Source organism: Vulpes lagopus, chromosome 5, assembly GCF_018345385.1.
Source record: "Vulpes lagopus strain Blue_001 chromosome 5, ASM1834538v1, whole genome shotgun sequence".
Classification (NCBI taxonomy): Eukaryota; Metazoa; Chordata; class Mammalia; order Carnivora; family Canidae; genus Vulpes; species Vulpes lagopus.
The window spans coordinates 69,474,003-69,493,720 of record NC_054828.1 but is presented as its reverse complement, the minus strand read 5'-3'; the positions used below and the strand labels follow the sequence as shown (position 1 = coordinate 69,493,720).

General features: G+C 40.5%; 1 protein-coding gene across 1 annotated transcript in view; it reads right to left on the bottom strand.

The window, feature by feature from the left end:
* LOC121491486 (SAP domain containing ribonucleoprotein) overlaps positions 1 to 19,718 on the bottom strand; it is a 50,316-nt gene that overhangs the window by 7,670 nt on the left and 22,928 nt on the right. Inside the window, exons 8-9 of the mRNA XM_041756452.1 lie at positions 19,455 to 19,480; positions 18,297 to 18,365 (exon numbers count right to left, since the gene is read on the bottom strand). Of these exons, the coding sequence (XP_041612386.1) occupies positions 18,297 to 18,365; positions 19,455 to 19,480 (95 nt within the window). The remainder of the gene's footprint in view (positions 1 to 18,296; positions 18,366 to 19,454; positions 19,481 to 19,718) is intronic.

Below are 19,718 nucleotides of genomic sequence, written 5' to 3'. Positions count from 1 at the left end.
CCGTGCAGAGAGCCTGACATGGGACTCGATCCAGGGTCTCCAGGATCACGCCCTGGGCTGCAGGCGGCGCTAAACCGCTGCGTCACCGGGGCTGCCCCTTCCTATTTTTCCTTACCAAAGTTACTAGGAAAAGTTTTCTTTATATTGTCTACCACCATTAAAATAAAAGGGAATAAGAGACAAAAATGAAGTGCTCAAAATGAGAATCTCTACAGAATATTCTAGATGAAATATCTAATTTCACTAATTTTCCAGGCCAAGCACAGTGTTAGGGGTAATAAAAGGAACATCCACATCCTTCCTGAGGAAAAGCAGGCCATATATTGCTGAACCACCACTCCGTACTTTTTTCATTCAATTCAGAGGAAGGAGTACTTCGGCAAGTTCAAATCACAGAAAGGGAGATGGTACTTTAAAAACAGCTGTTTTTTCAGCTCAAACCCTGGGGCCACTCCCAAATCTCATCACAAAGCCTATATTTATTTAGAATGTGTGGGACGGGACAGCCTTTCCTCTGGGACAGCCTTTCCTCTGGTTCTCTATTTTGCTACATCCTGAAATGGGCATTGTGTCTTCCAAATTAAATTTTCTGTTTCCTTTGAACTCAAAGGTGAGGAAAGATAAAGGGAGGAAAAGAAAATAGGGGGGTTACATTTCTCTAGCCACTAAGGCTAGATCAGGGAGTTCTTCATGAGCTTCCCTTTTTAATCAGACTTTTGGTGTCTCTCCTGGAGATCCAGGCAGAGCATCTGCTGCAAATCTACCAGTGGCTCTAGGGGAAAAAAACAAAACAAACAAAACAAAACAATACAGATCCTCCCATGCCCCCTAAAAACAGCCTGCTCACCCCTCACCCGCAGAGACCAGTGAGGGTTTTATTTTGTGCATGCCTGCCTTTCCCTCCCCACCCAGAGCCCCTCAGCTTCCCTCCTAAAGCCTCTTTCCTCCTTGCCTTGCAGGGAAAGTGCACAACAGGCCCAGTAAATCAACACAGTTCTAATGATCTCTCTCACTTGACCCTTCTAGCGTGACGGTGTCGCATGGAAACAAACGTACAATAAACTTCACTCCATCTTTAGCTCCTTGCTGACAGGTTTTGATTCATGGGATGGTGAGACCCATCTGAGGGAAATTACCTAGATCTAAACGCATCTCTCTCTGCATTCATCAGGCCAATGCTCCCTCAGGCCATGCTCAAGTGCACAAATGGGGTTGTGCATCTGCAGGCAGCACTGACCCCTCTAGCTCAGTGTCATATGCATTTGCAAACCTTTCCTTTCTTCATTCTTCCTCCACTTTCCTCCTGCAAACCCTCAACCACTAACAATCTTTTTTCTTCCCATGTATACTTCTGTGTGGGAAGAACAGTGCTGGAATCTGAAGTGCCCTTATTTCCTATCTAGTGGAAACCCCTCAAAACATACAACATGCATTCAAAACCAGAGGAGGAACCTGTCCTCACTGACTAAACACTTGCCTTGGACGTTCAGATTGATCCATATACTTCACCTGCTCACCCTCTCACTCAAGATCTTTTTTTTTTTTTTAAAGGAAATTTTTTTTTTAAAATTTTTATTTATTTATGATAGTCACAGAGAGAGAGAGAGAGAGAGAGAGAGGCAGAGACATAGGCAGAGGGAGAAGCAGGCTCCATGCACCGGGAGCCTGATGTGGGATTCGATCCCAGGTCTCCAGGATCGCGCCCTGGGCCAAAGGCAAGCGCCAAACCACTGCGCCACCCAGGGATCCCTCTCACTCAAGATCTAAATAGCAAGGCAACTCACTAACGCCAGTAATTTCAGCATACGTAATCCTATCTCCCGATAGCTGCCTTGTGTTTTTTTTTTTTTTAAAGCTCAGAAAGACAGTTGTGGAAGAGGAGAGAGCTCATATACAAAGCTCAGGATGGAAAGCAGGATGTATATTTAATAAAGCCCAATACTCCCATGAATCACTATCACTGTATTTTCCATCACAGAATAAGAGATTTCTAAACTGAGCTCTTCAGACATCTCTGACTTTTTTTTTAAGATTTTATTTATTTATTCATGAGAGACATATAGAGGCAGAGACACAGGCAGAGGGAGAAGCAGGCTCCATGCAGAGAGCCCGACGTGGGACTCGATCCTGGGTCTCCAGGATCACACCCTGGGCTGCAGGCGGCGCTAAACTGCTGCGCCACTGGGGCTGCCCTCTCTGACTTTTCAAATTCACTTTTCTCCTTGTTTCCCTTTCATATTTGGAAAATCCTCAGGCAATAGAAAGAAAACAATGCCTGCTGGAGGAAAAGACTGAGACACTCAAGGCTGCCCCAAGATACAAATTACATGTGTGAATCAAATTATATTACAATTACATGTGAATGCCTACATGCTCAGAATATAGGGTCTCTCATGTAGGCATTCAATAAATGGCAGCTATTATTTCTACTGCAACCTTCCTCCTGGTCTTTGAAACAAACTGTGAGACCATCAACAAAATTCTGAAGCTAAAAAACAAAACAACAACAACAAAATTTTTTTTGAAGCTAACAACGCCACTCATTCATCTTCTACATCAGAAACAAGGAAATCAAGGGGCACCTGGGTGTCGGCAGGCAGTTAAGCATCTGACTTTGGCTCAGGTCATGATCTCAGGGTCCTGGGGTCAAGCCCTCCATGGGGCTCCCCACTCAGCACAGAGTCTGGCTTATCCCTTTCCCTCTCCCTCTGCTTGTGTTCTTGCTCTCTCTCAAAAAATTAATATAAAAAAAAAAGATGTATGGATAAAGAAGATGTGGTGTATATATACAACTGAATATTACTCAGCCATCAAAAAGCATGAAATCTTGCCACTTGCAATAACTTGGATGGAACTAAAAAGGGTATGATGCTAAAGCAAAATAAATCAGAAAAAGACAAATACTGTATGATTTCATTCATGTGGAATTTAAGAAACAAAACAGATGAACAGGGGAAGGGAAGGAAAAATAAGATGAAAATTGAGAGGAAGGCAAACCATAAGATATGCTGAATTCTAGAAAACAAACTGAGGGTTGCTGGAGGAGAGGTAGGTAGGGGTAAGGAATAACTGGGTGATGGATATTAAGGAGGGTACTTGATGTATCACTAAATTTTAAAGTGATATATCACTAAATTTTACCTCTGAAACTAAATTAAAAAAGCAAAGTCAGGGATGCCTGGGTGGCTCAGTTGTTGAGCATCTCCCTTTGGCTCAGGGAGTCATCGAGCTCCCTGCATGGAGCCTGTTTCTTCTCCCTCTGCCTGTGTCTCTGCCTCTCTCTGTGTATCTCTCATGAATAAATAAATAAAATCTTAAAAAAAAAAAAAAGGCAAAGTCATCAAAAGTAGGGAGGTAAGAATCTTGGGGTGGCTGGCTGGCTGGCTGGCTGGCTGAGTCAGAAGAGCACATGACTCATGATCTCAGGGTTGTGAATCTGAGCCCCATGATGGGTGTGTAGCAATTACCTAAATCAATAAATAAGTAAAAACTTTTAAAAAGTAGGTAAGAATCAGACCCATTAACAAGACAACAAGAAAATTCCCATTAGCTGCAAGGCAAACAAGTATTTGTATTGAAGAACAGATTTAGGGTTAAAATGTGGCAGCATAAGTAAACAGCCAAAACCACAGTCTTCTCTATCAGGTACTATTAACCATCTTCTCCTTCTGAAACCCTAAAAAGCAAGCAAACAAACAAACAAAACTATGCCTGCCAGGCTTTACTGATTTCATTAAACTTAATAATTAATGACAACAAAAAAATCTAAATACCCAAGGGAACAGAGCAAACTCTAACTCTGTAGTTTCAATCTTAGGTACTCTAAAGGTCCCCGAGGAACTGCTTTCAATGAATTACAGGCATCAGTTTCCATCAAAATTTTATTTTATTATTACTTTAAGATTTTATTTATTTATTCATGGAATACAGAGAGAGAGAGAGAGAGAGAGAGAGAAGCAGAGACACAGGCAGAGGGAGAAGCAGGCTCCATGCAGGGAGCCCCTGGGACTCCATCCTGGAATTCCAGGATCACACCCTGGGCTGAAGGTGGCGCTAAACCACTGAGCCATCCAGGCTGCTCTCCATCAACATTTTATTTATTTATTTATTTTTCCATCAACATTTTAAATAATACCACTAATCCATTCAAAATTAATCCATTCATCCAATAGTCATTCAAATATCCACTGAGAATTTACTTTAGGTTAGGGACTGTTCTGGCATTGGGAACAAAGGTGAATAAGGCAAAGATCCTTAACCTCAGGGGACTTATGAATTTACGACTCACAGTAAAGACATATGCCACTGTTCATTACATTACTGCATTATGAGGACCCATGGGGAATCTTTCTGGTTCCTGGATGTAGAATAATTATGCTTTTGCTGAGCAACTTGTAAGTTTTTATCTTCTTAACCCTGTGAATCACTATAAACACTTCTGTATTTCCCTCTACTGAAAGCTATAAAATTTGGAGCCAAATGTGTGGCCTGTTTCTGGCAAACAGTTTTGAAAATATTCCTATTAGCCAGAAGTATTAAGGTAAGAGAGAGGTACTGAGGTGAGATCCAAAGACAAGGATCCAACACCTAATTTCCATGATAGAAACTTAGAAGATGAAGTGCAGTTATAGAGTTGCTGCTGGTCCCTTAAGAACTTACTCCTCTCTAAATATGAGATTAATTAAAAAAACTTCAGTGCCCCAGGAAGGAAAAAGAAAGGGGAAGGAAGTAGAATTATTACGAGAAATTTAAAGTTAAGGACCCCCGTCAATGGTTTCCATGGCATATATACTGTAGCCAGGAATTAAGTCCCAAATGCAAGATCAGCTACAACAACTGGCAGCCAGAACATCATAGATGCTTTTTAAAGTGACTGTTTCTTTCTATGGCAAAGAATTCTAAGGATAAGATCTCTACCCAAGATGGAGCAGATCATGGCTTTATCTTCCAAACCCAACCTTTGTCTTCAAGATACAAATTTAAGAGAACATTTTTCAAAACTTACTAATCTTATCCTGAATACAATAAAGAACACCACTCCAAGCTTAGTGTGCCAGGGTTATTTGCTCTGCCAGAGAGTCCACTTTGATTTAATTAGCACTCCATGGGCTATGTACTGAAAGCATACACCTTCTTCAGACTTCTTACCAGTGCCACTCTGGATTATAAAAAGAAACTAGGAGAGGGGTGCCTGGCTGGCTCATTTGGTAGAGCGTACAACTCTTGATCTTGGGGTTATTAGTTTGAGCCTCACTCTGGGTGTACAGATTACTTAAAAAAAATAAAATCTTATGGGCCACTGGGTGGTGCAGTCAGTTAGGCAACTGACTCAGTTTCGGCTCAGGCTGCAATCTCAGTAGTTGTGAGATCCAGCCCTACATCAGTTCTGTGCTCAGGGCAGAGTCTGCTTGAGATTCTCTCTCCCTCTCCCCTCCTGTTCATGTTCTTTAAAATAAGTCAATCTTTAAAAAATAAAAATCTTAAAAAGAGAGAGAGAGAGAAGCAACATAGTGACCCAAATGTAACCCAGGCTTATTTAAGGATGCACTTCCCAAAGCCCAAAGCAAGAATGTGTACTGAAATTAAATAGGACATATCCACATTATCAGAGGAGATCAAAAGAATTAACCAAGCCAGATATTTTTCCTGGTCAGTACAACACCTCACTTACTCATCATCCCTCCTTACACCATGTGTGAGGAGAAGAAGAAATTCCAATCTAAAGAATTACCATGTGAAGATGTTAATACTTCTCAGACCAGTCTGATTTTCCAAGGGAATGTAAGGTAAGAGTGAGGCAAAAAACAAAGGAGCGAGCTTTATGGTCACTTTTCCAGACTCTCAAATGACTGATAGGATGAAAAGCAGAGGCTGGGGGCTTTCAGGCGATGGTTGATTAATAATGACATGGCCTTGACTTCCAAGAGGTAAAGGTTATGAAACACTCCAGGGTAAGTGGGCTTCTAATTTCATACTCTCAGGGTGAATGACAGCAACTGATGGTTTTTCTCTCAGAAACACTGCAATGCTTAAACACACAGCTGTCACCTCCCTGCCCCAGTTTTTGAAAATCATCTGAGTATGTTTATTCCTGAGCCTTTATGCCAGCCAGACCACAGAACATAAGGTGGTCCTAGAAATGAATGCACAGAACCTAACTAACTAGCAAGACAAAGGTGAGGGGCTGGAGTAGCAAAGGGTATGCCATTTTAGCACACACATAGTAAAGAGACACTAACAACACCCACACACATAACAAAAAAATACAGCTCCCAAAACAACCATATTCTTTACTCTCAAAAAATTTTCAACTGTGAGATCAGAATCAACTTTCTAGGGCCAATAGGGTACAGCAGGAACTTTAAAGCTACACAAGATTTAGAGACCATCAGGAACTGTATCTCTTCCTATCATTATAGGATTTGAAGCCCCAGAACACAGCTCAGAACCAAACACTCTTCTGAGTCACTAGCTCCCATCACTTTTTTCTCTTTCTCCAAAACAAGCTTCTTCCCCCACCCCCACTCCTCTCCAACCCCAGAGGAGGTCGTTTCGGTCTTGCTCTAGCTGATTGTAGGACAAAGCAAGGCAGGTGGAGGAAATGAAGGCTTCACACTTGAGACCCCCGGAAACCAAGTTTCTATTAAAAGTCCCCACCTCCCTCCCTTAAAAGCCAGGAAGCTGCTGCTTTTAAAGATAAGCGATGCAGAGCCTGGCAGCAATGTCAAGAACTCAGTAGAGGGAAGCTAAAACTTTGAGGGAGGTAAATGCTGTCTTAACCAAATAGAGGGAATGAAGGATGACAGTTACCTGTGCATCCAGAAATTAGAATGAGCGCCAGGAAAGTAGATTTTCACCTAGAAAATGTGTGTGTGTGTATGTATGTATGAAAAAAATTTTTTTTAAATGTAAGCTCTATGCCCAACTTGGGGCTGGAAGTCAAGACCCAAGTATCATGATCTACCAACTGAGCCAGCCATGTGTTGCCTCACTTCTAATTATTTTAAAATGAAGATTTCTGGTTTTACCCCAATCTAATAAATCTGAATCTCAAAAAGAAGAGCTTAGGGAAATGTATTTTTAAAATGTCCCTTGGTGGGGAAGCCTGGTGGCTCAGGGGTTGAGCATCTGCCTCCAGGTCAGGACGTGATCCTGGAGTCCAGGGACTGAGCCCCACATCAGGCATGAAACCTGCTTCTCCCTCTGCCTGTGTCTCTGCTTCTCTCTCATGAATAAATAAAATATTTTTATAAACAAACAAACAAACAAACAAATAAGTGGTCCCCTGGTGACCCTTATGTGCAGCTATAGTTGGGAATAACTGTAAATGGCTTTAAGAAAGCCTGGAGGGGGATCCCTGGGTGGCGCAGCAGTTTAGCGCCTGTCTTTGGCCCAGAGCACGATCCTGGAGACCCGGGATCGAATCCCACATCAGGCTCCCGGTGCATGGAGCCTGCTTCTCCCTCTGCCTGTGTCTCTGCCTCTCTCTCTCTGTGTGTGACTATCATAAATAAATTTTAAAAATTTAAAAAAAATTTAAGAAAGCCTGGAGGGCAGCCCCGGTGGCGCAGCGGTTTAGCGCCGCCTGCAGCCTGGGGTGTGATCCTGGGGACCCTGGATTAAGTCCCAAATCGGGCTCCCTGCGTGGAGCCTGCTTCTCCCTCTGCCTGTTCCTCTGCCCCCCTCTCCCTCTGTGTCTCTATGAATAAATAAATAAAATTAAAAAAAAAAAAGAATTTAAGAAAGCCTGGGGAAAAAAAATCTCACCAAGTCCAAGCAAGGTTGCTACTCCACTCGGGTTTTCCTTCAAAAGCATTAGAGGCCTTCCAAAAACGTTTATGCTTCCTACAAACAGGGTATCTCAGCTACAAGGTTGTGAAGGGAAAAACAAAGCTATGAAGAAATCACAGCTGGCTCTAAGGAGCACACCTGTCTTGTTGCCTTCATAGAACTCAAGTAGAGGAACAGAGAGACTCTTCTTACAAAGGAGTTCAATACAGGAAAAACATGCCAAAACAAGATCAGAGAAGACTTTAGGTATGTGGAGGTAAGACAGAGGAAACAAGGTTCAAGCATACAAAGGTATTTCCTTAACCTGCAAAAGAGAAGTACAAGGGGAAATATCAACAAAGCAGAGAACAGACAGGATTTGTCTTAGGGCTGATGTGTTTTGCTCATTCACTTAGAGCACTTAAAGGTCCATCACTAAGGCCTCTCTCATCTTATAGCTTTCTCCACTTCCAGTTGCCCTTCCTTACTACCTCATACCTAAGCATGAACATGGTAGTGAAAACTGCCTTGTCTGCTCTATACCTCAATGAACTCCTTACCCAATAAATACTTTTAAAATCAGGACAGATGGGGCCCATGGGTGGCTCAGTCGGTTAAGCATCTGCCTTCAGCTCAGTTCATGATCCTAAGGATGGAGCCCACAACAGACTCCTGGCTCAGCAGGGAGTCTGCTCCTCTATTCCCTTTCCCTCTCTCTGCTTCTGCCCCTCCCCCTACTCATAAATAAATAAATTATATATGTATATAGACAGCAAGCACTTCAAACATCTTTCTCAGTAAGACATCTTCACTGCTAAGGATTTAAAGATTCAGTATTTGATATGAATTTCAAGTGTAGAACACCCTGAAAATACATTCCTATTTTTGTCCTAAGAATCTGCTCTTGGGATGAGAAGGTAAAATTTGGTTAAATAGTATTAAAAAAAAAAAAAATAGTATTTTAAAAATGTGAGAAAAGAGTAACAAAAGAAAGGGAGGAGGGATCCCTGGGTGGCACAGCGGTTTGGTGCCTGCCTTTGGCCCAGGGTGCGATCCTGGAGACCTGGGATCAAATCCCACGTCGGGCTCCAGGAGCATGGAGCCTGCTTCTCCCTCTGCCTGTGTCTCTGCCTCTCTCTGTGACTATCATAAATAAATAAGTAAATAAAGGAAGGAAGGAAGGAAGGAAGGAAGGAAAGGGAGGAGAGGAAAGGAGTTAATATTTTCTAGATCTTAACAAGATGCCTCAGATCTTAGTAACAACAGGGCTTTTCGCAGTGCCTGGCTGGCTCAGTCAGTAAAGCAGGTGACTCTTGATCTCGGGGTTGTAAGTTTGAGCCCCAGGGTAGGGGGCAGAGATTACTTATTTTTTTATTTTTTATTTTTTTTTAGAGACTACTTAAAAAATTTTTTAAAAACTTAATATAACAAAACAAGGCCTTTGGTAGTTTGCAAACATTACCATCAAATGTCCCCCTATAAAACAGCTCCCAGTCTGATGCCCTGCCTCATCCTGATCCCTATCTCCAAAATACTACAGGATTTTATCTGACCTGCTTCGGCTATTAGGCATAAAAAGGAACTTTGCTATTAATAGTGAATATGTAAGAAAATGAACTGTTTTGTTATTATCAAACTTTACTTGAACTGACCTATATTTTCAAAAATAAAATGTTACCTCTCCTTATCAATGTCAGCCCAAAGAACACTATTACCCAATAATTATTAGCCTCTCAATAATTAAAATACATCTTAAACATCCTTATATTGTTATAGCTTTCAGATCATGAAGTCTCTGAACACCAAAACTTCCTACCCACCCCCCCAAAAGAAACTAGCAATACACACAGACACCAAAGAAAACCCCTCAATCAAAACAAAAAACACCCCATACTTTTTTCTCCTGTACAAATACTGAAGGATGGACAGACTTGGGATTCAGAAAGTGGGCTTACATTTCACCACAGATAGGGAGAGTATCTGAGAACTGCTTGGATTAGAAAAGCCAGGCCAGTTACCGGTTGCCCCTAAATTAGACATACAGCTAGATATACAATCAGATATAATATACTTAACAACTGAATTTTAAAAATTATTACCTTATGTACCATAAGTAGAGCTTTTATTTTTTTAAACTGACACTCAATAAACAAACAAACAAACAAACCGACACTCAGAGAATTGATCCCACCTCAAGAACTTGGCTGAGCAAAAACAATGAAATGTATGTAAGTAAAACAGACTCCTTTCCCTCCTTTTCCAGGCTGTATTTACTCCTGTGGAAAAGACAATAGGAGGGCCACAGAAAGACATAAAACTTGTTTTGTATCAAAGTCATCAGTTCTGACATGTTAGAAGAAGACATAAGTGGGGGTGGGGTATCAAGCAGGGGAGATAGAAAAGAGTGTGCATTTTTTTCTTACTACAAACTTTCTTACCTCTAGTTCTTGGGTTCAAATTCAATGTATAAAGGCGTAAAAAAATAAAATGAAAAGGTGCAAGATCCTTAGTGTTCTTAACCATGTACCCTAGAGAAGTATAACCCTCTATTAGAAACTCCTCAAAGACCCAACTTATAGTAAACAGGGTAAAACATCAGCCATAAATGCTTTTGACAAAGCATCAAAACTTTCAGCTTGCTTCCACAAAATTTTTAAAGCTTTTCCTCTTATATTCCTAATATTTCTTATCCAATTTTTTCTTCATACAGAGCTAGGTAAAAACTATGTTTAAGGGTTAGGACATAGAGTGGGAGGGTAGAAGAAGAAAGTGGGCAAAGAAAAACCTGACTCCTATTTCTCAAGTTAAAATTAGAATACATTTTCAAGAGCCCTGGGCAGAACAGAGAAAAATTCCATTCTGCCTCTTTGCTCTTCCAAATTCCTATAGCCAAGTGGCTCAACAGCAGTTGAATGGCACACATAATGACATCATTGATTGGAACTATAATAGAAGGGAGCGAGAAGAGCGGGTGGTGGGGGGGAGTGGGAAGGGAGGGAGGTGAAGATGTATTTGTGTTACAGACAAAAGACAAGTTCTGTTCCTCAGCAGGGACAAATGAAGAACCAGATGAGGAGATAAACTGAGGTCAGAGAGTTTTCCCTATTGTTTCCTCTTTAAACAGCTCCTTCACCACTCCCTTAAGGTTTGTTCCAATGGGCATGTAGAAAAACAGTTTTTATCTTAGAGGAGAGAAGGCAGAAAAAAAGCCAAATATTAATTTTCAAATTATTATTAATTAGAAGATTTAAAGGACTGGTTAAATTTCAGTTGGGCCCCCAAATGCTCCAAGAAATGCTGAAACCTATATGGGTTTGCATCTTGGCTCTTCCTGAAATTCATCCTGACACTCTCAACTGCTATCTCTATCCACTATTCTCTCTTTCTCTCTCTCTTTCACACACACACACATCCCATTCTTACCATCTTTTCTTACTGGTTAATATAGAATAAAGGGAGTGTATTCCCCCAAAGCCCTTGCTCAATGAAATACTCAATGAAATGCCTAAGAAAACCCAAACTGAAGTTTTCTCCCTCTACAATCTACTATCTGCATTTCTCTTGGTCTCATGGGGCCCCACGAAAAGGACAATAGAGAATTAAGTGGCAGTACTTGGTCTAGGTACTGAGTATATTTTGGATGAAAAAAAACCCAAACCCACTTAGTAGGCTACTTCTCCAACTTATCTTGGGATCTAAATCTTTTACCACTACCCCTTTAAAAAATATTCTAGCAAACTCCTCACCAAAGTTTATGGTTTTTCAGGTTCTTATAGTACCATGTTGGCAATGTTCTATGCATGGCCCCACAGGTCGTCTTTTGGAAAAGGTTTATATACACATACCTAAACTAACAATTATAGACCCTCTGAGAAAGTTGGTGACCAACTTCCAAAACCATAGTGTGAATTTCCTTCTCTCCACATCCTTTTATACTAAAACCCACTGCTCAAGGGGAAGAATAAACATTTCTTCATTTATTTTAAATGGTGGAAGAGAATATAGATAGAACCAAATAGGCCTTCCAGAAGACAGTGGGTGGAGACCAGCCCACTATCAGTTAGCCACAGTGAAATCTGCTTGTAGGAGACACTGGTGCTTTCCTGTGCTTGGAATTGACTGCCCCAGCTTCTTCAATATCTCAATGGATTTCAATGACAAGATCCTCAAAAACAAGGAAAGTCCAGTATCTAACTCTGAAGTGGTTCATCCCCAAGCACTGGTGAGCAAAAATATATAATTATATGATAAGTTCATGATACTAATCTCTATAGCCACCCAACAATTTTTGCAGTAATAGCCCAATAGAGAAGTAGGGAAGGTTAATAGGGATAAAAGATGCCTATATTTTCTACTACTAATGAAGAACCAAGAAGCAGTATCATAAGCCCCTCACATTCTCAGGGAGGGAGTAGAGTATACACCAAATACCAGTTTTCTGCTTAGTGCCTGGGCTTGGGTTTTGTTTCATTTGGTTTTTAATACTTACCTAGCTGGATGTCCTATAACTTCCTAAAGCATCAAGGTTCACTTTTCCCAAATGCTAATGTTTGGGAGGGAAACATGAAAAGAAAAACAATCCAAATTAGATGGGATGCCTGAGTGGCTCAGTGGCTGAGCACCTGTCTTTGGCCCAGGGCTGATCCTGGAGTCCCAGGACTGAGTCCTACATCGGGCTCCCTGCATGGAGCATGCTTCTCTCTCTGCCTGCGTCTCTGCCTCTCTCTCTCTCTCTCTCTCTGTGTCTCTCATGAATAACTAAATAAAAATCTTTTAAAAAATCCAAATTAGCTCTACCAGTTTACACCATAACTCTAAGCCTAGACTTAGTTTTTATAAACAATATCCTATGACCTTCATCTATTAACTGAGCTGTATTCTTTTTTTTTTTTTAAAGATTTTATTTATTTATTCATGAGAATACACAGAGAGGAGAGAGAGAAGCAGAGACACAGGCAGAGGGAGAAGCAGGCTCCATGCAGGGAAGGGAGCCTGATGTGGGACTCAATCCCAGGTCTCCAGGATCACACCCTGGGCTGAAGGCGGCGCTAAACCGCTGAGCGACCGGCGCTGCCCATGTATTCTCATCTACTCCCTCTATCCATCTCTCCTTTCAAAGATAAGTTTCTTATGTGCCAAGCCAAGTCCTGTCCTTCACCAACAGGACTAACCCAAACACTACTTCTCTTGGGAGGCATGGAAAACTGACAGAGAGGAGGAAAAACAAAACAACAACAACAACAAAAAACAACCAGTTAAGCACAAGACTGAAAACCTAGCTGGTGATCAATCAGAACCAACCAAGCAGAGGTTACTTATCTGGGTTTTGTTTTGTTTGAGGGGGTGGGAGGTTTCTCAGCCCATAGTCACCATGAGGCTTATATGAGAAAAGGCATGCCATTCTATCCTCAAATAGTCCAAAGAGTTAGAGGGGACAATTTACAGCCTCTTGTGTAAAAAATGTCTATAAATGCCAGTGCCATTCTTTGCCTTGTCACTTCCCATTATCCTAAACCAACAGGATTCTATTCACTGAGACTTGAGTTGGAAACATGAACGGACAGGCCTTTCTTGGGCAGGGGGAAAGGAGGAAGATGATTGCCGGGGTTGGGGGGGTGGAGGGGGGTGGGGGGGGAGGGACATGCCAGATTTCTTTAAGTTTCTGTGGACTGCCAAACATGTATAGTACATACTGGAGTTGGAAGCTGAAATATATGAGCAGTCATGCAAAAGTCAGCCTAGAAGAATAGCAGCAATTTGGTAACCTCAAATTGGTAATATGCGCAAGATGTAAATATAAAATACAAAGAAAAGATGACCAGATTTTAACAACAACAACAACAAAAATCAGTCATAAACACTGCTGATCCATGGCTCACTTCCTCTCACATATTTTCTCTTTATCATATATACACTAGTCTGCCGAAGAGACATCAGTAAGAAATCTGGGTCTTATTAAGCCGGACCAAGCAAATACAAACCTCATGCAACGACCATGACAGGAGGGGGACTTCTGGTTGCCCTTTTCAGGCTACTAGGATGAAGAAAAGAAATCTCTACATTATCTGCTAACCTCTAGTATTTGAATTTTATCTAACTGAAAGAGATCTGTGCATAGAGAATTATAACACGGGATGCCTGGGTGGCTCAGTGGTTGGGCGTCTGCCTTCAGCCCAGGGCGTGATCCCAGAGTCCAGGATCAAGTCCCGCATCCAGCTCCTGCAAAGAGCCTGCTTCTCGTTCTGCCTATGTCTCTGCCTCTCTCTCTCTGTGTCCCCCTCATGAATAAATAAATCAATCTTAAAAAAAATTGTAAAACTTAAAGATAGCTGACCAAATTATATAGAAGGAGGCAACACTGGAACCCAAGATGAGATGGACACAGTATACTGATCTGGCTGTTCCATAAATACAAATTTAATCATGTTACTAACCTTGGCCAATCAAATACTAGGTAGCAAATCATTTCTGGTGATAGAGAACAGTTAAACACAGATTCTGAATCAAGCAGCTCTCACTGAGAAAAGTAGCCAGTTGCAATTTCAGGATTTGGATCTAGGTCAACCAAGTTCTGGGGGAAAAGTTACTTTAAAAATAAAAAAAGGAGGTACTTCCTTTTCTTATCTCTTCCTACCCCTTTTCCTCTAATTTCTCTTCTTCCACATTCATTCTGAAATTGCTTACACACTATAAGCACTAAAAAAATTCTGGGCTACAGAAACAGTGGTCCAAATATGTGGTCAGATAAAGGATTTCTATGCTACTTCAGGTACAAAAACTGTGTAAGAGATATAAGCTAGGCTTGAATTGTCCAATATACATGCAGCTATTTAAATTTCATTAAAGGGGATCCCTGGGTGGCTCAGCAGTTTAGCCCCTGTCTTTGGCTCAGGGCGTGATCCCGGAGTCCCAGGATCAAGTCCCGCGGCGGGCTCCCTGCATGGAGCCTGCTTCTCCCTCTGCCTCTCTCATGAATAAATAAATAAAATTAAAATAAATAAATAAGTTTCATTAAAAACTTCAGTTTACACTAGCTATGTTTCAAGTAATCAATAATGACATGTGGTTAATCACTACTGCATCAGACAACATAGGTTTATTCAATGGAACAATATTCTATAGAGTATTTCCAAAATCACAGAAAGTTCTATTGGACAGTGGTAGACAGCAAAACATCAGCACTTCTGGACATTTTAATGGTTTATGGGGCAAAGTACAGCAAACTGCTGAAATTAGGATGATTCTGAAAATCAGGATTTATGATCAATATAAATGGAATCTATACTCAAAGATGGTATCTCAAAAGTTTCAAGTCTCCAATAAAGAGGTCCCTGGAAGAAATCACACATACACACCAGTACAGTGCTATTCAAAATGTGATCAGCCTCCTGGTGCTGATCTCCAAATGTTTATCAATCTGCAATAACTGGAAATTGACAGTGTTTGGAAACTTCCAGAGTAATTTAACACTGCTGTGATTTTTTTTTAAGATTTTATTTATTTATTCATGAGAGAGACAGGGAGAGAGGCAGAGACACAGGTAGAGGGAGAGGCAGACTCACTGTGGGGAACCCGACGTATGGCTCAATCCCAGGACCCCAGGATCATGACCTGAGCCAAAGGCTGACCCTCAACCACTGAGCCATCCCAGTGTCCCTGGTGTGACATTTTTATTGTACTTTACAAAAGTATCACTCTGCAATGAATTTAAAAAAAAAAAAATTTTTTTTTAAGTAAGCTCTCTGTCTAACGTGGGACTTGAAATCACTCACAACCCTGAGATGAGGAGTTGGATGCTATATCAACTGAGCCAGCGAGGCACCCCAATAAATTTTTAAAAACTAGTCTTTTGCTATAGAATTTGAGAAGTACTACTCTAGAACATAGGTAAGACAATGGATGTTATCTGAAAACACAGCTCGTATAGTCAGTTCTACCAATTACCATTACCAGATTACAACCCTTGAGATATTTTTTAAGTTTATTAATTTTTTTATTTTTAGTAATCTACACCTAGCATGGGGCTGGAACTCACAACTCCGAGATCAAGAGTCACACTACACCCCCTGAGCCAGCCAGGCACTCCAACCCTTCAGAGATTTAAAACTAGAAATGAAATCTTATCAATGATCAACTAAAACACGGAAGTTAATTGACTCAATTAAAGTCATAAAGTCAGGTGGCCAACAGAACTAAACTAAGAAGGGTAAAAGGGTTAATGTTAGATCATTTCATATATAATTACTTACTCTTCACACAGTGTTAGGTATTACTTCAGTTTTATAGATGAGGTCCAAAGTTTAGTAATTTGCTCAAAGTCACAAAACTAATAAATATATCTCTTCATGTTTTACTTAGCTTCCTATGGACTAAAAACGAAAACAAGTCAAATATAGAGGGTCTAAGGAAGTGAACTGAAAAGGCTAATATCCCTGTAATGAAAGACTATGAAAATAACTCAGGTGGGCAGTATTAAGTGAGGGAAAAATTCGTCTCAAGAAGTGTCCATATGAGCTATATAGTTGGAAATATGATGTTCAATTTTGTTAATTTTGATGGAATACATACAATTCTCTACAGTAAAGTTACTGCTGAGATTCTTGGACACCTAATCTTCATATACAAGAGGAGACAGATGAGAACTGGGGCCACAGATCCAAGCACCCTTCTCCTTGGCCATCTAGCAAAACAGAAATGACTTGGTTTATAGTGATCCTTCCCAATTAAGCTGCATGTAGTTTAACAATCACATACTCCTTCAACTCTCAACTCCTGAATTTAAAACTTCATACAAACCAGCAAATATTCTTACTGAACACCTATATAGTCTCAGCATCAAGCAGGGCACAAAGACCTAATATTATGCTTCTGGTAAACATAAAAAATGTTACCTAAAGGGAAGGAAAATGGAGCACAGTTGCATGTAAAGTTAGAAGTCCCACTGGGGCATAAATATTTACTTTTTAGTGCTCAGGTTTGTTTGTTTGTTTGTTTGTTTTTAAGATTTTATTTATTTATTCATGAGACACACAGAGAGAGAGAGAGAGAGAGAGAGAGAGAGAGAGAGAGAGACAGGGGCAGAGACACAGGCAGAAGAAGCAGGATCCCCACAGGGAGCCTGATGCGGGACTCAATCCTAGGACCCTGGGATCACGACCTGAGCCAAAGGTAGATACTCAATCAGAGCCACCCAGGCTTCCCTACTGCTCAGTTTTTCTAAGCAAAAATGTTAACAACCACAATCAGGACAGTGTTTTCCAATGGATTTCCAGACAGCTAAATGCTTCTCTACTCAGTGGGAAATATGAAATTTTTTGGGCACCTGGGTGGTTCAGTCGGTTAAGCGTCATCTGCCTTAACCAGTTCAGGTTGTCATCCTGTATCAGGCTCCTTGCTCCTCGGGGAGCCTACTTCTCCATCTGTCTCACCTGCCTTTCTCACTCTTTCTCTCTCTCTCATGAATAAATTCTTTATAAAAAAAATAACTTTTAAAAAAAGTTTATTTATGTACATAATCTCTACACCCAACATGGGGCTCGAACTCATGACCCCAAAATCAAGAGTCACATGCTCTTCCAACTGAGTCAGCCAAGCACCCCAATGACTTTTTTTTTAAAGAATGATAGGCTTATTTTTTTTTAATTTTATTTATTTATTCATGAGAATACACAGAGAGGAGAGAGAGAGGCAGAGACACAGGCAGAGGGAGAAGCAGGCTCCATGCAGGAAGCCTGATGTGGGACTCGATCCCAGGTCTCCAGGATCACACCCTCGGCTGCAGGCGGTGCTAAAACCGCTGAGCCACTGGGGCTGCCCCCCAATGACTTTTTTTTTTGATACTTCTTCTGGTTTGAAATAGTCTTCCCTCAATCCTGCCCCCGCTTCCCCCGCCACTTCAGCAACCAAGAAACATGTTTTCATGCTCACAGAACATAGATTAAGAGACTACCTGCTCCAGGCAAACAAGAGAAGCCTCAGCATTTTTTCCAACGTGCCTGGCAAAACTCTAAACACAACAATGCCCTATAGAATTATCACTCTACATAACATGGTGTCAAAAAAGTCACCTTGTTTAATAAACTCAACAGCATCAGTTAGCAGAGGGGCAGAAAGAATGAAATAAGTTTCTTGTTTTTGTTCCAGGGAACCTTTAAATTTTGTTTCTGGGTACCTTTGAGCCTAAGACAGGATTGTCGTCTCCTGTTTCCATGATGACTATATCAGAAGTTAAAGCAGATGTATTAAATTTTTAACATCACTGAATTCAACATCTTAACTAAGAGAAATACTGACCATGTTGTAACAGTCTGGGCGGAAGCTATGAAACCAATCTGCAGGAAAAAAAACCCAATTTGCTATGTGAAATAATTCCTGTAATGTAATCCATAATCAATGAGACAAAGTGATAGTCAAAGGACTTCATGAAATCAAATACTGAATATGAAAAGCCAGCTATATTCTCAGGTAGTCATTTCCAGCCTATGTAGCCCCTAAGTTGCTCTAAGGTGGCAAAAACAGTACTTTACCTTTCTGGAGATTGAAGAAACATTCAACCCAAATCTTTGAGCTCTTTCCTTTAGTTTATCCAGGTTAACCTATAAAAACATAGGGGGGAAAACATATTAAAAAAAAAAATACAAAAGGCAGAATTATAGTCCAAAGCTAAGAGTTCAAATAAGCCTACAATATCAAAGATACCCTACGTGCTAAATCATGAAACTAAGCACGCTCACTCATGCCACTACTTATTAAAAGACCTCTTCTGGAATGCTGTTAAAGATTCAGCCCACCTTCCTTTGTTCATCAAAGGTGGCAAAATCCTAAAGAAGGTTTAAGATCAGAGTGGGCCAAACACTGCTTGAAAAAGCAAACAATTATCTAAATAATCACCTCCAAATAAGTCCATTATTCACAGTCCAAAAATCATTAATTCCTATACATAGCCCCATCAGTAGTTCTTAACTCCTCTCTTCAGAAGACAAATCTACAGCTAGTACCCAACTCAATTTTCTTCCTTTTTCTTGGAAGCCCTAATATACAAAACCTACTATCATATGGATATCTGGGACATTTTCATTACTACTACTATTGCTACTCCTACAACATTTCAGCTTCATTTCTGATACTGCACTGTAACTCCAAGAGCAGGATTTCATAAAGCCAAACATATTTCACCCACAGCATCTGTTTCCATTTTCTGAAGATGTCACCTAGTCATAATGGTCCAGAATGCATCTTATCCTACCAGTCTTTAGTCTATGATTTTACATTTAACAGCTAGTGTTGAAAAATACCAGTATCTACCAACAGAATTCATAAGCTGCTTCCACAGATTTGCTTGTGGTAACTAAGAATTAGACATTTTCCAGAGCCATTAGACAAGGCCTAAAATTACAGTACCATAAAACAAAGAATTATATGGATGTCTGCTAGCTAACGAAATCTATTCATTTTTTTCAAGAATGATAAAAAGGAAGATGTCTGCAATTACTTGGAAGATGTGGCAATTTTCCTGACCTCTTAGTAGTCAAACAATCCATTTTATTCAGGACATAAAACACTGTATTGAAAACAGTCACCAAACTCCTATGATCTCAGAGATTCCTCTGATCTGGGGAGTTGTTTCTAACTTTAAAACCAGAGTTAAGATTTGTGTCTCAAGGAATTAAAAAAAAATTTCTTACCATAGGCTTGGCATCAGATGACAAACCTAAAGAAGGAAATAAGTTTTATTTAACATTTTTTAAAATCATAAAGGACAAATATTCTTTATCTTATGATAAGGGGAAAAAAAGACAAACACTGCATCTAGAAATCGTGTCTGCATTTACTGCTGATGGGAACATAAAATGTACAGCCTCTTTGGAAAACAATCTGGCAGTTCCTCAAAAAGCCAAAGTGTTTACCATATGATCCAGTAATCTCACTCATGGGTGTACACCCAAGAG